Source organism: Mytilus californianus, unplaced genomic scaffold, assembly GCF_021869535.1.
Source record: "Mytilus californianus isolate M0D057914Y unplaced genomic scaffold, xbMytCali1.0.p SCAF_7, whole genome shotgun sequence".
In the NCBI taxonomy this organism is placed as follows: Eukaryota; Metazoa; Mollusca; class Bivalvia; order Mytilida; family Mytilidae; genus Mytilus; species Mytilus californianus.
In genome coordinates this window covers 93,997,125-94,017,324 of record NW_026262723.1, presented here as the reverse complement: position 1 = coordinate 94,017,324, position 20,200 = coordinate 93,997,125, and the positions used below count along the sequence as shown (strand labels likewise).

Sequence of the window (20,200 nt, the reverse complement as noted above, 5' to 3'; positions counted from 1 at the left end):
ATGAAGCTCTTCTTCTGTTTAACTAAAATGACGAACTGAATATCATGGAGAGTGTTCTCTTTTTAATCATTTCCCAGGTTACAACTAACTTAACTTTCAGAAAGAAATACACATACGGTGACCAAGAGAGCAACATTCAAGTTAATTCTGAGGATTTCTTGGCATTTTTTTATTTTGTTTTTAATCCAGTAGCATATCCGTATGATAATTATCTAATGATAAACCGCCACGCTGTTGCCTCATATAAATATAAAAAAGAAAAAAAAACGTAATAAAGTGTGTGAGACCCAAGAATAAACGCGAATGCATATGTATTATACTAAACCACTCCTCGTTACAGACCGTACAATTCATGTATTTGTTTGTATCTATTCTGTTCCTAGTCACGATGGTGTGGTCTTGAAGTGAACGATACGTTTGATGTTTTTGGGAAATTGCTGAAGACTTTCTTGATATGGATATAAAACTATGGGAATATACACATGTGAGAGAGTAGAGTATGAATAGTCATTGTAAATGGACGTGTATCTAGAAATGAATGATATCACAATATAGAGTGTATATACACTGAACTTGTACATAATAAATATCAACTTGAGTTATATAAACTAATGCCAAGGAAGAGCCCCGTGACAAAAGGACTGATAAAGATATCAAAACGTGTAAAGGACCAACCAGGAACATATAGATATACTGTTCCCAGGACCAACTGATACCATATACATTCTTAATCCGTTTATGTTAAAGTTATGATGGATGACTTTAACCACTATCAAACATGGCTACTATCAACACTAAAAATATACAATGAAGGGTGAAAATCCATAAAATATGAAAAGATTTATTAGTCCAGCTGTAGATGTAGATATTAGAGTGGCGTTAGCCATGAAGATATGAGACTACTACATATGATTTATATAGAAGTAATAAATAATCATTTTCTCTTTTTTGTTGTTCTAAAAAGAGCAATTAGTTTTGATAAAACAGGAATAGTATTATCTCAAATTTTCCAGATGCAGTAACACTTTCAGAAGATGTTTTATAGTTATGGATTTGGATTGAAATATTAATTGTGTCTATTTTTCTGTCTTTAAATTGATACCTTATCATATTATGCTTTTGTATGGCAATATGAATCACTATACTATCTTGTCTTTTTCTGGTTTAATTGACAAAACCTGAACTGTTTGCTGATAAATGATAACACTTCTATGTAAATATATATAAGCATAATACTTTACTTGCATATCCTACTGAGAGGTAACAGAATTTACTATAGGACGAACTACTTTTCCGAGATTTCTCATCAATCAAATATCTTCTTTAAACAATACTATTTAACAATAGAATAAAGGAAAAGCAATTTTGATTTACAATAAAAATAAGCAAATAAAATTCCATACACTGTAGTGTTTTAAAAAACTTAAATTCTTCAGAATACACGAATCACTAATTTGGTTTTAAAGCATACGTTTACACGACATTAATCAGAAATGGTATATTGCTATAAAAACTTCTTTAGACAATCCTTTAATGTACAATATTGGAACACACATTAAAATGATCACTTTTATTGAAGTAAAATAATAACTTATTGTTGAAACATTACATATATCGTTATTTACAGATTTACGTCGGGAACATACTTTTGAACCAGATGTTACAAAAAATATTGCAAATGACAACGAAAACAACGTTTTCTTTGCTCTGAGAAAAGAACCTATTGCTATATGAACCTATTGCATGACGATCATTTACAGCATGCAACACAAAGGACAAAAGTGTAATTACCCGTTAACTTTCTACTCTTTGGAATAAAAACAATCACAGTGTCAACTATTTTTCAAGATTATAGTTTCTTTCATTCACTAAATATTCACACAAAAGAAGTCGAGGAAAAAAACCCAAAACACGGAAAAATATATTTTTCGTGGTTTTTTTTTAACGTTTTAACACTCCGAATTTTATCAACATTGATCAAGCATTCATATACTCAGCTGGGAATTGAGTTTCCAACAGAAAGAAATGTTTTAAAAAATCATTTAGCGTTATTAATTAAGTGCACTGGAAAGCGATTGATCGAGACACTATAATTATAGTATTACAGATTCCAAACGTGTCACGGATATGGTCATAAATAAATTTGTGATGATGACAATTCCAAACTAAATAAATATTTGAAATCGTTGTTCTTTTTGAATTGGGAGTCTTATAGAAGGATTCCTTGTCATGGAAACTGTGAATATTATTTAGAAAGAAGGTGGTGGTGATTCAGTCGTGTCGGTTTTATTTACGATATATTTTATTGGAGAACATTTAGGAAAGGCTTAAATAAGCATTAACGCATTTTTTTCTTCATTTAATTATCCAATCAGATGTAAGCCATACCCAATGACCGAATGATTGGGTGATTGGTGATACACAAAGCAGAGAATCAAGAGCTTACTATATAGTTGGTCAAGGAAAAGGAAGAAAAAAAACAGGAGTTTCAAATATGAAGCCGTTTTTCAATATTGTGAAGGCTATAATGGTCCGGCTGGTTTTGTTAGTACATAGTTTACTAGCTATCTGGAGAGTGGTCAACATTGCAAATGATATGAATTTTTGGTACTTAGCTATTGCGGACGGAGCGTTCCTTATAGAGGGATTGATTACAATAATAGCCAGGAAAGGAATGGAATATAAATGGTAAGAATATACCATTTCATATTTATACTTTTGCCAGAATTTTACAGAAAACGTGACTGGACTCATTTTCTCACTTTCTGATGTTCTAGAACAGCTTTCTTTCTTTCTTTCTTTCTTTCTTTCTTTCTCTCTTTCTTTCCCGTTATTGTTTCAAACAAACGATCAGACGCATTGTGTTCACAAATCTTTGAAAACAACATTGAAAATGATTTATTGCTTTTGATTGCAGGTTCTGTCCTTGCTTTTTCTTCTACCTGTGTAGCACTATTCCTGCAATATGGTTATTAGAATTAGACAGGCGTGATCGGTTTGTAAAAGAAGAAAATGCAACTCATACGACTAACAACAATTCCACTAACACTGTCGGATTACCGAATTTCTATGGGGTATGTAAGATGCTTTTCAATGTCCCCTTTATTTTCTTGTCTTTTCATTTATTCATAAGATTTCTTGATTTATGATACAAAATGCTGTTGTCCTTTATCTGGCGAAATGCAACATATTATAATTAAACGTATATTGTGTGCAAGTTGTAATTTTGTATACAGATTATATTTTATACTGAAGTTTTGTACATATTACCAGGATTTTACGAACCTTGTATTAATTTGACAAAACAAGCACACCGTCTATGATTTTGCATATCAATGTCATATTTCATGGCTACTTGCAACTGATTTATACATAATACAAATACAAAAGACAATACAAGATATTTTTGGGACAGAGAATCTGGTAGGCGAAAAAATATAAACGGAATCTAACCCATTCATGTGTCCTCATTTGCAGCTTCATGCCAAAGAGGACATGGTTTCATGCTAGGTTGAATCATGGAATAAAGTACTATTTTGACAATATAGTTTTCTTATGGTTGAAGTATATAATTTTGTGAGTAAAACATCATGCCTGGTAATTATTGACGATACACGTGATCAATTAATTGTACAAAAAGTCTGTATAAGTGACAATTTGTACAAGGTTGCCTGTACAAAAAGTCTGCACAGGTGATGATTTGTACAAAATTAACTTGTACAAAAAGTCTGTACAAGTGATGATTTGTACAAAATTACAACTTGTAATAGGAATCTCTTCTCTTACGTTCATTTTGCAATATCATTCAGCTAAAATTAGAGTTGAGTAAGTAAGCTTCAAAGTACCTAAATATTAATGACTGTCGTAACTTGGGTCGATGCCTCTGCTGGTGGACTGATAGTCCCCGAGGGTATCACCAGCCCAGTAGCCAGTACTTCGGTACTGGCATGAAAATACGGATCTTGTGTTATTGAAATTTCCTGTTACAAAATGTTTGAAATTATTTAAAATTAAGGAATGTATCTCCCTAATGCAAAACTCTGATTCCCTGTCTGGCTTTGGCTATACTTTTTTGTCCTTTTTGGCTTATAGCTCTTCATTTTTTTTAATAAGCTTTGGATTTTCAAATATTTTGACTTTGAGCATCACTGAAGAGACATTGATTGTCGAAATGCGCATCTGGTGCAGAAAAATTGGTACCGTTTATGTTATTCTATTTCAAATTAATCAAAAATACTGAAGTATTAGTTGTAAATACTTCAAAGGACGACAAAAATCAGAGGAAACATACTTCCCATATTATTATTTGTTTTACCTCCTGTACATTTATTATACTTGTTGTTCCTTATTTATATTTTCGTATTTCATTATAGTTAATATTCATGTAAGTACATGACATCCTTGTATGTCAGATACGGTTCTTTTTAATTAAGTGTAAAGGTTATTATTTATGGTAAGCGAAATTACTCAGTTGAGGATAACTTATCAATTATTAAAATCATGATAAAAAAAACCTTAAAGAAGCAATTACAGACATAATTATATTTCATCGGGCTGTAGTATCGGCGATCAATTTATGAATTTTGGTTATCCTTGAAATAGAAAGAAGTGGGTGGATCTTTGTTTATACTAATTTTGTCTGTTTTGTCTGTTTGTTTAGTTTATTTTGTGAGAACAAAGTGAGAATTTTGCGATTACAACCGATTTTTATTAGTTTCTATAATTCAACTTTAAATGCAAAAGGCAAATTCTGACTGTATTAAAGATATTCTACTTATATAACGTTGAGTGAGAACAGCTAATGATGACTGTATTAAAGATGTGCTACTTATATAACCGACCGTATGAAACCCTCAAGGGTAGTCAAGTAGTTAAACACCTTCTAGTAGTAGTACTTATATAACGTTGAGTGAGAACAGCAAATGCTGACTGTATTCATTGTGTGTTAATTTACGTTTTTTGATTGAGTTAAGCCTTCCAATTGATATTTTATAGTGTGTCTTTCTATGTTGTGATGTTATACTATTGTTTCAGAAAAGGGAGAAGGTTTGGTACCATTAAAACGCTCTAAGTCAGGAATCTGATGTACAGTAGTTGTCGTCTGTTTATGTAGTTCATAAGTGTTTCTCGTTTCTCGTTTTTATATAGATTAGATCGTTGGTTTTCCCGTTTGAATGGTTTTACACTAGTAATTTTTGGGGCCCTTTATAGCTTACTGTTCGGTGTGAGCCAATGCTCCGTGTTGAAGACCGTACCTTGACCTATAATGGTTTACTTTTATAAATTGTTACTTGGATGGAGAGTTGTCTCATTGGCACTCATACCACATCTTCCTATATCTATGTATAAAAGATATTCTACTTATATAATTAACCGACCGTGCGAGACCCTCATGGTTAGTCAAGGTCGATAAACACCCTCTTACTAGTAGTAGTACTTATATAACGTTGAGTGATAACAGCAAATGCTGACTTTATTAAAGATGTTCTACTTATATAACCGACCGTGCGAGACCCTCGTGGGTAGTCAAGTCGTTAAACACCCTCTTACTAGTAGTAGTACTTTGTAACGTTGGGTGATAACAGCAAATGCTGACTTTATTAAAGATGTTCTACTTATATAACCGACCGTGCGAGACCCTCGTGGGTAGTCAAGTCGTTAAACACCCTCTAGTAGTAGTACTTATATAACGTTGAGTTAAAACCGTGCCAATATTTAGTTAGATACCGTTCTTAGTGCACATAACACATATTTTTGGAATAATCTGCAATATGCAGAAACGGCAATTGTGTTTCGTAAGCATTTTTATTTTAAATAGAAAAACAGTGGTCTATTTATTGAAGACACTATATCACAACACATTCTTGACAAACCCGAAAGTAAAGTAACAGTGCCGTTATTGCTGTACTTAATCTCAAAGTCGCGACAGCGAGGCCTTCAACACAGAGCATTAGATCAGGTTGTTGTAAATATTTGTATAGAATAGTTTGATTAACATTTGATTAACCGGGTTTGGTGTCACTGAAAAGGTAGCCTGGCTTCCTTGTTCAATATCTCCTTCGTCGATAGCTGATAGCGTTATCAATCAGTGAGCCAAACAGGAACCCAGGCTACCGATTGATTGATTTATTGATTAATTATTGGTTGCTTAACTCCAGTGGTCAATATTTCATGCATATTCAGGACGAGAACAAATTAACAATTTATACAATAGGTAGTCGTTAAACACGACTTCATTCCGGATGACCCATATAAAAGGGGTCATCCGGAATGAAGGTCGGGGAAATTTGGACTGCCACTGGAAAATGAGGGTACATTGGATAGAGACACACATTTTGCCTGGTAATATTTATAAATCCCGCTCAGCCAAAACGGAAGCACACGTTGGCAAGGGTTTTACTGCCGGTTGACAGAAGACCAAGAGTGACCATTTTTTCCCCAGTTCCCTATGGGATCCCTTGGGTTTACGATGATATTGCAGGCGCATAGAGCGTTACCGTCTCATCATGTGTCTCTATTTGCTTCGCATCACGGTGCGGAGCTATTAGTTTCAGTCGACATACACGCCATCTTGAAATATTTACTTATCACATATAGATTCTGATTTGTTGCTATTGGCTAAAATGATATAAAGAATAACAGACTTTTCTCGTCTCAGGATAAGACATCAAATGCTGGAAAATTAACTATGTGTATTTCAGTTCCGATCAAATGTCGTTAAATCATGTTCGTTTTATTATGCACATATTGAACACTGAAATTCAATATTGAAATATCTATTATTAATACGTGTTTCAGATTTGCTTTGTTAAACTGCAATATGCACGATTTGTTTTGCTAAACAATGTTCCTATACAATGTTTACACAAATGCATTATCTGTATTTAATAACTTCTGCCAATCTAGGCAATTCTCCTGAGAGGCACACCTCCAGATCTAGAGTCGTGTCTATTTGTAAATGTTTTAATTTGCAACAAGTAAAGTGAACAAAATTTTAAAAGCATGGGTGTATAACGCACACTCTTTATAAGTAAACCCATTTTATATCAAGCAATATCTAAAAATACCACATTTCCAATACTAAACCAACAACCACATACACACATATAACTTTAATTTGGGATAGAGCGAAGCAGTCCACAGCTTTTTAGAAAGCTCAAACTTGTTAAACACATGTATTGTCTTCTTGCTTCTCTTAATAGTTGGACCTCATCCATTTCCTTTATGAACTTTCGACCCTTTCAATTGATAAACCATAAACAACAGATTTTGTTACATATTCCCTGGCTACATTAGGTTCACCTTTAATTCTAGAATGAACACCACTGAGGATTTTCGATTTTTTGACATTCTGTAATCTGATGGAAACAAATTAATTTGGCTTGTAAGCAATGAAGACACATATATACCATATATATAATTCATAAGCTTTTAAACCAATTGTCCCAAGAAAGAGATGCACTTATAAATAATTGAATTTAGAGCTGCTCCCCTTATTAAAAGATTTTTTGTGTCCCAAATGGAATCCATATTGCAGTTATTTATATTTTTTTCGCAGTATATTATATGCAGTTCTTTTCTTAAATAAATGTACATATGTTGAATGTTTTAATTTACTTAATCATTGGAATCATGTTTAGTATTGTATTTTTTGTCTTGACTTGTAGTAATAATTAAACTGTAATTATTCTGCTCTCATGAGGGCACTTGTATTTGTCAATAAAATTAGAGTATTGTATTGCATCATTATCCCGCATAAACTCAATGGGCTGAAACCGCAAAGGTGGTGCTTTTATCTGCATCAATATTATGTCAAACACCAATGGTTTTGTTAGGCACTTCTTGTGAAAATGAGAAATGATAGCAAAGGTTGAAATTATTCTTTCTGTTTAATATGAGATTGTCAAATAAAAACTCCTAAATAAGTGTGAAATTTTCACCTAAAATTTTGCTCTAAAGCCCTGAGTCCTATTATCCTTCTAGAATATCAGGTATGTCATGATTTTCTCGAATTAAACATGATTAAGTGGCAACTAGTGTATTCACTTCTGCACTAGAACTCCAGAAAAATGGTTTGAAGATAACAAGGTTATTTAGTATTTACATTGTATCATAGGTCAAATGTATTTGTTCAGTGTATGTTCACTGGTGTTAATATGTCCTTTGATTGAGTTAAGCTATTCCAGTTGATATTTTATAGTGTGTCTTTCTATGTTGTGATGTTACACTATTGTTTCAGAAAAAGGGTGAAGGTTTGGTACCATTAAAACGTTTAAACCCGCTGCATTTGTTTGCACCTGTCCTAAGTCAGGAATCTGATGTTTCATAGTTGTCGTTTGTTGATGTGGTTCATAAGTGTTTCTCGTTTCTCGTTTTTTATATAGATTAGACCGTTGGTTTTCCCGTTTGAATGGTTTTACACTAGTAATTTTGGGGCCCCTTTATAGATTACTGTTCGGTGTGAGCCAAGGCTCCGTGTTGAAGACCGTACTGTGACCTATAATGGTTTACTTTTATAAATTGTTACTTGGATGGAGAGTTGTCTCATTGGCACTCATACCACATCTTCCTATATCTATGTGTAAAAGATATTCTACTTATATAATTAACCGACCGTGCGAGACCCTCATGGGTAGTCAAGGTCGTTAAACACCCTCTTACTAGTAGTAGTACTTATATAACGTTGAGTGATAATCTTCTTATATCTATTAAACTCTCATTTTTATTACGATATTACCCAAATCATTGGTTTTACTCTACCTTATATGGACCAGAATACCTTTATCAAAATGAAATGTGTTATGATTGCCAATGAGACAATGAGGTATCTGTTTGATAGTTGTCTCAATGGCAATCATAGTTCATCTCCTTATTTTGATATCGAGAAAAAGAGTATCTGTATAGGTACGTGTAGGATCCTATTTAGGCTTTTATAGTATTCGTTACTCATTTCCTCACACAAGTATTTTAATTTCTATCGGAAATACGCAAAAAAGTCATTTGTCTATTTTTACATTATGGGTTTTCAAGTAAGAACATATTTCAGTACTTGTAAATAAAAACTAATAGACCATACATGCAAAGTCACTACTGTCAATCAGACCGTAACAGTATAATTTAAAAAAAAAAACACAAGAAATACGCTGGTATATACAAATCAAAAAGACGGAAAATGGAAAAAATTCTCAACAAATGATGCGGATACCAATTCATCAATTGAGCTGCTATTTTATTGCTACTGGTCCTCTAGGCAAGTGTCAGAAAGTTTTCAACTAAACGAGTAATTGTTGTGTTAAGTTGACACAGGGAGTTTCAATCAAAACTCTCCAGTCATGTTCATTACACGATTTAATATAACGAATAGTTCGATAAATGAAGTTGCATAGTTTCCCTTAAGGCGTATGTATATTCCATTCTATTGTTTGTGTTCATATTTTTATTTAAGCTAGACATTTTGGGTCTCTTTTTTTTAAAGATTTCATTTTATAAGTATCCCTTGTGCTTGTCTTTTTTATCGATCTGATTTTGTTGCTTTTGATTCGATTTGGTATTGCCTAGTGGTTTCTAGAGGAAACAGAAAAAAAACGTCATCGAAAGCATTTGATCTTACTCCTTTTTAGAGATTTATGCATATTTTTATGTGGCTGCTTGTAAAATTAGTAGAAAATACTTATTCCAGAGCGTTTGGCGTCACAGTCTGTTATTGATGTGAATTTGTATTTCAATGACTAGTGTAATATTTTGGTTTTTTTCCTGTTCATTTGTTTATATATTAGTTGTTTTAATGTACATGTCTTATTTTTATGTTCCCATAGTATTTGGCTTCGTAGTCTTTCGGGACGGAAGAGAAACGTATGCTCATATTGGCATATGTTTTCCTTGATGATGTCAATATTTGCTAATGTGCTTATGAATATTCATTACATGTTTTAATTTGCATTCGTGGTATTTATGTATTTGATTTTGGTTAGATTAATTAAACACTGATAATGCTCACAGTTATTCCAACTGATTAAACATGGTGTTATATGTGCAGATTATCGAACCATAATTGATTTCAGTTGATACGTTTGATAATGAAATGTAAATTGGAAGGCTTTTTTATACCAAGCTTTGTTCTGCAAGGGAAGATACTTACTTTGTTTTAAAGAAAGACTTCCTTTTGACCCCCTCTGTAGACATAATAGGCATAAACATTCATGATCTAGAGGAAGGAATGGAAGTTTTCTCCTGTGTGATTGTTTCTGTTAAGCATACCAAAGGTCCATAAAACATTTATATTTTAGTCAAGACAACTACTGATGAATAAAGACTTCCTTGTGAACCCCCTCCCCCCGTTGACAAAATAAGCATAGACATGCATGTTTGGTATGTTCTCTAGGGGAGGGGATGGAAATTTTCTCCTGTTTGAATGTTTCGATACCATTGGATCTGATTGTTTGATACTCGTCTGATTTCCATTGATTTGTTTGCACAGTCATATCTATAGAACGAAGATCCTTCTTGATTTTTTTTGTAAAAATCGGGGGGGGGGGGGGGGGGGGAAACATTGTTTAAAAAAAAAACACAGGAAAACAACTGTCATATTTCTGACTTGGCACAGGCATTTGCCTAAAAAATGGTGGGTTAAACCTGGTTTCTAGGTACCTAAAATGCCTACTTCTATGACAGTTGTTTAATGTTCCGTAATATTACCAAATTGGGTGAGCAACCCAAACAGACATAATTGGTTAACGTGGTCATAACTGAAATCCAGCAGCCAAAACTGTGTAAACATACATCACAGACATACAACACAACTGAATTAAATGTCAAAACACACTTACAATTAAATCACTATAAAAAATAAATTAAAATATAAATACAAGAGTATACAAAAAAAAGTATATCATAAAAAAACTGAACTCCGAGGAAAATTTAAAATGGAAAGACCCTAATCAAATGGCAAAATCAAAAGCTCAAACACATCAAACGAACGGATAACAACTGTCATATTCCTGACTTGGTACAGACATTTTCTTATGTAGAAAATGGTGGCTTAAACCTGGTTTTATAGCTAGCTAAACCTCTCACTTGTATGACAGTCGCATCAAATTCCATTATATTGACAACGATGTGTGAACAAAACTAACAGACATAATAGGTAAAAATGTCAAAAATAGGGGTACAACAGTCAACATTGTGTATTAATCTTAATCACTATAAAAACAAACAAATATGTAACAAAGAAGCACAAAAAGGCATATAAACAAAGCACATTAGCAAAAATGAAAGACAAGAATACAAAAAATTACAATAGCACAATAACATAATGACGGGAAGTATAAGTACAGAGCCACGTCATATGTATCAAAAAAACACAAAAAGCCATATAGACAAAACACATTAGCAAAAATGGAAGACAAGAATACAAATATTATTAGAACAATAACAAAATGAGGGATAAATAAGTACAGAGTCACGTCTAATGGATATCACCAAAAACAGACTAAACAGTAAAAGTAATATACATAAAGACAATGAAAAGAATAATCTAACACGTTATTAAGACGATAAACAACGTCAGTACCCAGAATCTATACTTCAAGACCATCGTGTATTATTTGCGAAGTTGATACGGAATACTTGGTACCAACCAATGAACTTTTTTAGAAAAAGGACGAGACGTTCTTTGACATACCCCTGGTTCATCAACTTTCTGCTCAGACACTGGTGACGTTTTACGAGCTGCAAGCTCTTCAATACCGAATAAGTTGGGAAATGTATATCCCATATGCAGGTGAAGTTGGTATATTGCTACTAAGGTGGGCAAAATTAGAATAACATTATAAAAACCTCATGTGTCCGAATTGCATCTCTGGACCCATTCGTATAAGGAACGCCAAAAGCCAAAAACCTGAAAGCTTATACCGAACTACGTCAAGAGTCATACGACTATATAGGACTATCAGTACAAAGACAAATAAGGGTAAAACTGTAAAGGAGATAAAAATTTACACATAGTCAGCACATAGAAGCTCTAACTCAAGACTGTCAAAGTAGACACTGGATATTATCTATAAGGTCTTGGTACTTTGCAATGAACTTTTTGAGAAAAAGGACGAAACTTTCTTTCACAAACCCCTGGGGCTATTTTCTTAAAAAATCTTACGATAAAAATTGATTGTGAGTTATACTGAAATGTTCATGACTTACAAGTATTTTTTCTCTTAAGATTTTTTTGTGAAATTGATCGCAGACTCGTTAATAATTTTGCACAGACACTAATGACGTTTTACAAACTCTGAGTAGCAGCTGCAAGCTCTGAACATCGTATGAAATGAGAAATGTATACTCCATACGCGGATGAAGTTGGTTATTTGCTGCTAAGGTGAGGAAAATTTATGATTTCAAAATTGAAATCATCTCATTTGTCATAGACTCTAGTATTCCGCTGTAGTCAATTTCGGGGTATATGTCTAAAAATGAGGCTGAGGAAGCTGTATATGTGGTGTCTGTAATCTCTAGTTCAGAACTATAAATGGGACCCACCCAGAAAAGTTTGTATTGTGAATAGAAAGAACACCTTCAATACACCTTATGTAAAATTAAATGATATAGCTTCTTTGATCTAACCATGGAAGTAATATAATACTGCCATGCGAAAACAAAAACGTAAGATATTTCTAGGAGAAGACCACCAGATATCATGATATATTGGAATGTGACCATTATATACCAGACAACAAAAGAAACAATACAAGGCAATGTATTTTTCATATATAATGAAATTGGATACACTGTACCAAGGTAAATAATTGACCAATTGGTCTAATATTTACAGAGTGTTATTTTCCTATCAAAACCATTGATTTAAGGCAAATACTCGAATTTTTTTTTTGGCAATTTTTGTTAGTTCAAATATCGTATTTTCACCCAAAAATTCAAAAATCGATATTAGAACTTAAACTTTAAACTTATACATGGTCTGCCTAAAATTTTGAATGCCTTTGCAGATATTTGAATACTTAATTCGCATCTTCGAAATTCAGTACCGACTTTTGTCATCATTTTCCGCAAAATAAATTTGACCCCTGTTTTCAATAACACGGTTTTTTCTCACTTTCCAATTTGGTCAGATTCTTTTAATCATATGCATTTGCTTTGCAAATGAATGTTTTCATTGGATAATTTAACAGTTTTTCCTATTTATTATATTTTATGATAAATTGGAGTTCAAACTTGTGTATCGTTACTTTTGTTGACTAGTATAGATACAAAACGTGATTTTCCCTTCTTAATGATTCGCATAGGATTGTGTGTCGCCTTTTGTGTTTTCTTAAAAAGTACTGCATTTTTCTTTAACTTAGTGCACAGTATAATTAAGTAAGTTGAATCATTTTGACAGACATATTTCTTTTTACTGATTTGTTCCACCTTGTAAAAATACAGCAGATTTTTCACAGATTTTTAATTTACACTTAATTGCATTCACGATACGATACCTGATTTTTCACGATCCCATCGCAATGCTTGACCACCGTTAGTTCTTCTTTCACGATCATATTTCTCGATATACCGAAAGACACCCGTGTAATTTGCCGATACAAAGTGTCTGTATTAAAGATGAACAGAGATATGTTCTACTTGTAGCCGTATGGTGCCATCGTGTTTCACTACTACCTTTAATGATACCACGAATACTTATTGTGAAGCCAGAACTTTTGTGTCACACGTGGAGCAAGATCTGCTTACCCTTCCGGAGCTCCTGAGATCGCCCCTAGTTTTTGGTGGTGTTCTTGTTGCTCAGTCTTTGTTTCTATGTTGTGTTATGTGTACTGTTGTTTGTCTGTTTGTATTTTTTCTTTCCATGACGTTGTCAGTTTAATTTTGACTTATGAGTATGAATATCCCTTTGGTATCCTTCGCCTCTCTTTTAAATGATGTTGTCTATTTGATTTACGAGTTTAATTACGTATTTTCTGTCTTTTCTCGGTGAGTTTCTATCGTAAATGATTTTGTCAACAATTTAGAAATCAAATCCATTACACGGTTGCTTTGTGTTATGTGTATTTGTGTTCTTGTCTAACGCGCACTATTTGCCTGGAAGGCTTTTGAATCTTTTGCATAGCATGCAATAAATGAATCATATTTGGTTGATTGGTAATCTCATCATTTGCTTTTGTGATTAATTTGTTTACCTGAATGCAAATTTTCTTTTTGAAAATGCAACAGCACAACGCTAACATCCCTACATCAACTTTCTCAATAAAGTTACTAACGTCACGGTACCCAAATTGCAACATAAATAGCTGAGAAATTCTTAAAAGTTTTCTTTGAGACTAAACAACTTGTATTTTAGTTATTTGACATTATGTATATATACACGTCTTACAAAATAGGTGAATATATTCAAATATACACTAAACGTTCACAGTTTATATAAAAAGATATAGCTTTCACTGGAAAAGAAAAATGTACAAAAACGCCGCAATGCGACAATCACAAAACGTCATCTTTAAATAATGAACAAAAAAAAATATTTTACAAGCATCCCTTTAAAAAAAATGAATAGTGAGCAAATTGTTCTAAATATTTGAAAAAATAAAACAAAACATCTGTTATTTGATTTTTAATGATGTGAATTTAAGCATGGATGCAATTTGGATACTCCTCATTACGGAATCATGGATAGTTTGGAGGTCGATTCAAACCCATTTTTCTATGACTCAATAGGGATTAACAATCAAATTGGTGTACCTATATAATAAAGATGGATACGGCTACAAAATAAACACAGAATGGAAATTTTTGTCTTTATCATAAAAAAACTTAGGTAAAAAAACTGTCAAAATAGGTGCAATTTGGGTACCGTCACGTTATAGTTAGTCATTTAAAGAACAATTTTTCAATCAAACCTTTTACGATTTTTTTGGGGGCATTAATCTGACCTGCTCTGATCTGTCTTTGTGACTTCTTAACACATATCAAAAATTAACTGTACATGACTAATATAAAAATGAGGAGATGTGTTAAGATTGCCAATTAGAAAACTATCCACCAGAGTTAAAATGAAGTGGTAGTAAGCAAGTATAGGCTTCACTGAACTAAGTCTGATCAAAGAAACTGTCAAGTGCTGTTCAGGCTTCATATTTGGTTTATTGCAAGTCAGACTTGACTGAAAACAGTTCAGATCTGGATATTTTAAGCTTTGATCGAGTATGGAATAGATTTTAGTTCGATTCTGTTAATGCTACTCCGAAATTCATCTTGAAGATTGAACTTTTCAGTTCGACCTGGGTGAAGGGCGGGGTAACTGGACAGCCATTTGAAATAGAAGTGTGTTTGATAGAGGCAGAATTGTTGACTTGAAAGGATTAGTTTACATGAAGATAATTTGACAATCTCCCTACATTGGCATTGATTTTTGCAGGTCCCTATTCCAACCCGACATGGCTGTGTATTTAAACATCACGCACAGTCAAACTAATTAACGCCCGTCTTTTTACTTCGAAAGGATGGGAGAACTTTATGTAACCATATTTCTATACCCCAGTAAGCCCTATTAAAAATACTCTTAAGTCATACACATTTCAGTATAACTTCCAATCGATTTTAATCGTAAGATTTTTTGTGAAAAGAGTCGCTGATTCTGATTTGCAAAGAGTAAAACCAATACTGCATATGACTTATCAGTGATTTTAGATAATTATCAAATGTCATTTGAGCAAGCTTGGATATTTTGACTGCCTCTCTCTTTGTCCTGCATTGAAAATTAATCTTGAAAATACTATCTCAAGCAATATTGTGATGTCATAAAATAACACAATTATGGTTATTGTCAGAAACGCAACGGTCTTGGAATAGTTGTGATAAAATACATATGTCAGGCAAAAACTTTGGACCATAAGGCTTCTTTATATATAAGATATGGATTATTCATCTCGTTTCAAATAAATAATTAAATATGCATCATCCACATAGTTTATGCCGTCGCTAATGCCGCAGTATCAGCATACATTTTCAAAACAAAAAAACAGCTAAATATACAAACTGGTATTGGGAATTCCGAATTTGAAAACAATAAAATGATGAGCAAAATGATGATATATAAGAAGTTATGCTTTTTCAGGTTTTGGATTATACATAAATTGTATCATATTCGTGGAAAATAACATAAAAAAATATATTTTATATTTCTAATTCGAATCCAACATCTCAGGAGAACTGATATATGAAATGGATAACAACATCAAACGAATATATATAGTATGCGCAGCATACGCTTTATTGACAAATTTTGATTGGAACGATCCCATTACCAACTGCAGTTGCGTTTTTGTCACTTAATTGCAAATGTAGGCGTTATCTGTTGACATCTCATGAGCATAGCAATTGTACGTGAAAACATTAATTATAACATCAAATAGAGTGATTTTTATCGTAACATGAAATATTGCGCTTATTTCATACACTGACAGAAAATATATTGTGAAATATAAAATGTATTATGCATTAGGGATTAAAACATTTATTTCGCAGACTATCTGCCATAATAATTGCGCATTTTATCCTTATGATAAACATTATTATGGTAATTTTCACGTTTTCTATATAATATATGCACAAAAATGGGATACACTGACATTTTACTTTTTGATTTGTAATATTTACTTGCTTAACTTTCTAAATATGACATTCCAATAATTATGCAGACTAGATAAAAAATGTAAACACTACATAAACAATATTTCGTTTAAAAAAACCTTGAATGTATGTATCAAATGAGAAGAGAGGTAAACGCCAATGCGATATCAAGATAACAATATGTAAAAATAAGTCACAGAGATGTGGGATAAACGCCAATGCGATATCAAGATAACAAACAATATGTTAAAAAATAACAGAGATGTGGGATAAACGTCAATGCAACAGAAACCCCACAACATATGTTAACCAAAACATGGAAATGCATCCACACCGTTTAAGAAGCCCTAAATCGCCCCAGAAAAGTTTGACAAGAATTCAGCAGAGATGACCAAATACTTGACAGCTCAGTTAGGTAGTTATTTTTGTCAGCATTGTGCGAGACTCTCATCACACCCTTTTGCCGACTATCGGTACAATGGATGCAATAAGTTACACAGGTCAAAATCTGCTGTACTCGATTGCAAAATCCCCTTGTATTGCAATGGTTATTGCAAACGCTGACAAAAATCTGCTGTACACGACGGAAAAATTTTAGCAATCGTACCTTCCTTTAGCCGTTACTTGGGTGAGCTCATGGATATTCAAAGTCGTAAAAACAAGCCCGTAGTAGTATATTTTTATTAATCAATAGATATAAGAAGATGTGGTATGAGTGCCAATGAGACAGCTCTCCATCCAAATTTATAAAAGTAAACCAATATAGGTCAAAGCACGGTCTTCAATCAAACATACTTTAAGCACCATACATATACATAAATGCACAGGTTGTTGATTTAACTGCATTTTTTTGTCTTAAATTTTATTTTGATGTCATATCTCCATTGCTGCAATAACCTTTGTTTTTGATGGAGATTTGATACAGTTGTTTTAATATCAATAATGATCATATGTAACATATATAGCATACAATAAAATAAAAGAGAATCTTTAATCTAGCCTACACATTCTTTGGTATAGTCTCTGTTATGTATTCACAGCTTTTTATGCTTAGCACGATATGATATATAGATAACTTGTTTAAATATTACGTTAATTTATATATTTTCTGGTTTTACAGTGCAATAGACTTGCTGCCTCATTTGCACCTTCATTTTCTTCTATATACTGATAAATTTTTTGCCATACTTTTATTTTGAATTTGTGAAGTCTTATTAAGTGTGTGCTTCTAGTTTAGTAATGAATTGAACATTTCTAATCTGAAAATGATTTTCAAAATGATTGATGTTTGTTCTATACATTTCAGGTTTCTATATCTATTCATTTGGAACCTGATACCTGGGTGGTTATTATTGAACAATTGTTGTTGTACTTCATGATCATTGGTCGATGGCTTTTACCACGCGGGAACATCTCGAGAAACGAATTGTCACAACTTCTGTTCGTGTTTATTGGTATGGCATCCGACATTACTGAGCTGTTTACTTTATTTGATGAGAAGGAAGTACGTGAAAATATACATTTAACCTTCGCCGTTTTGATCATTTGGACAGTAAGTTTGCTTCAGTTCTGTTTTGTTCTGACAGCTACAAGAAATGTAAAACGAGGTCGCGTTGCACTTCAGGCTCCACCAAGGAAGTCATGTGGCTGTTCATGTTGTTCAACGGAGGTATGGAGCATTTTGGTCGCCATGTTGATGCAAGATATCCCATTTGTTACCGTTCGTATTTACACTATTGCAACATATAACCTCATCAATTATAGCATCATATTTTTTACCGCCAAAAATCTTCTCGTTGTGATGTTATTGCTTTATCGTTTTGCGGTTATTTTAGGAAGCCAAAAGAAGGACGATGGCAATAAAAGTCTAGATTCATTCATGGAACTTGGTGACATGGGAAACATGGAACTAAAAGTGGAAGCTCCCAAACGAGTTTCAGTTGTATCTGATATGTATCAAAGCAAACCGTATTCAAACACGGGTAAAAATCACGGAAACGGACATGGCACGAGAAACGGCAATACTCAAAGACCTCAGAAACAAATTTGCAGTTATGAAAACAAAATTGGAAGCTTGTAATTATATACTTGTATTTTCCGGGGGCCAAAAAGAAATAATATAATATATTACTATAACCAGTAGTTCTATTTACCACACAATAGCAACAGTTGTAAACTAGATATTTGAACAAAAAGTAACGTTGACAAACAAGTTATAGATTATAGATGGAAGCTCATATTACCCAATTAACTAATACACAATGGAAATATTATAATCGTTTGTACTGACGAATATTATCAATGCATTAACAGTTATCAATAATAACACTACATAAAACGTAATCGCAATAAACAAACGACATCTTTGTTTTATCTTTTCTTCTTTTGATAGATAAATTAAATTAATATTATGTGTATTCATTTAGAATCATATAAAAATTGAAGTGAAAATTCTAAACTATAGAAATTTCATTTTAAATTAAAAGTTTCTCATTTGTTTTATTAAATTCACATTTCATTTTGGATGTAACATATTATCAGAGCTGTTCTGATTTATTGATTTATTATTGTTTGCAATATCTTATTTTATTCCTAACGACACGTGCGTTAGTCAATATCAACCACAATCCCGCCATCTTCTCGAATTTTACCTTCAAAATTGGACTTATCACCGGGTTTATACTTCCATGAGCAACACGACGAGTGCCACATGTGGAGCAGGATCTGCTTATCCTTCCATATGACATGAGATCACTCCCGAATTTGGTGGGGTTCGTGTTGCTCAGTCAGTTTGGTTCCGACTTATTAGTTTGAATATCCCTTAGGTATCTCCCACCTATCTCTTCTTTACCAGGCACGCCCAAGACCAAAAGATTTAGATGACAAATACATACAAGTCTACGAGCAATAAAACTAATTTGGTCGATACAAAACAGCCAAACTGTCTAAATAGCTATCAATATTATTTCAGCAAGTTGCAAATAAAATATTACGTTTGTATCATGGTTATATTAAAGCGCTGTTGTAATTCATTGGACAATGTCGAAATTTTAAGATAATAAAATTAATTACCTTGCGGCTAAAACGCTTTGCGCAACTACAGTGGACTTGGGCAGATATGCTTTTTATCTTAAAATTATTTAAACAGATATATCCTATTGTTTTCTTTTTCCCTCAAATAGAAACGAAATACTATAATGTGTTTTAATACTTACCTATGTCAGTACGCAAATATTCAATTTCCGGATGCGCTAACGATTTATGTCTGCAAATTACTTTATTTTGGTAGTTTTTCCATTCAAACAAAAGAAATTGAGTTTCCTATCACAGCAGCGGAAAGACAAAGAATCGTTTAAACAATTCACCACTATTACGAAAGGATAATTGCAATGAAATTGTCAGTTAATTGTTATGGACAACTGTTTGTTAATACATGAAACTTCTTATTTTGCATTTTATGTTAAAACAAATATGCACTCACTGACAGCAAACGGGATACATCAACATAGAAAGGGGGAAAAAATAGGTTGGGTTGGTGAAAATAAGATTGGACATTGAAAATGCATAGTGATAA

The 20,200-nt window shown here is 32.8% G+C and overlaps 1 protein-coding gene across 1 annotated transcript; it reads left to right on the top strand.

The window, feature by feature from the left end:
• The first annotated feature begins 2,331 nt into the window (after window positions 1–2,331).
• Window positions 2,332–18,981, top strand: LOC127708698 (transmembrane protein 26-like). The gene is made up of 3 exons (XM_052213815.1): window positions 2,332–2,688; window positions 2,918–3,074; window positions 17,933–18,981. Exons 1-3 carry the CDS (start codon window positions 2,495–2,497, stop codon window positions 18,704–18,706), a joined length of 1,125 nt encoding a protein of 374 aa, XP_052069775.1. The 5' UTR covers window positions 2,332–2,494; the 3' UTR covers window positions 18,707–18,981.
• Window positions 18,982–20,200: the final 1,219 nt, after the last annotated feature.

Coding starts and splice junctions, on each gene's coding strand:
- LOC127708698 (XM_052213815.1), top strand. CDS start 2,495: ATGAAGCCGTTTTTCAATATTGTGAAGGCTATAATGGTCCGGCTGGTT. Junction 2,689..2,917: donor AAAGGAATGGAATATAAATG/GTAAGAATATAC, acceptor TTTTGATTGCAG/GTTCTGTCCTTGCTTTTTCT. Junction 3,075..17,932: donor GATTACCGAATTTCTATGGG/GTATGTAAGATG, acceptor TATACATTTCAG/GTTTCTATATCTATTCATTT.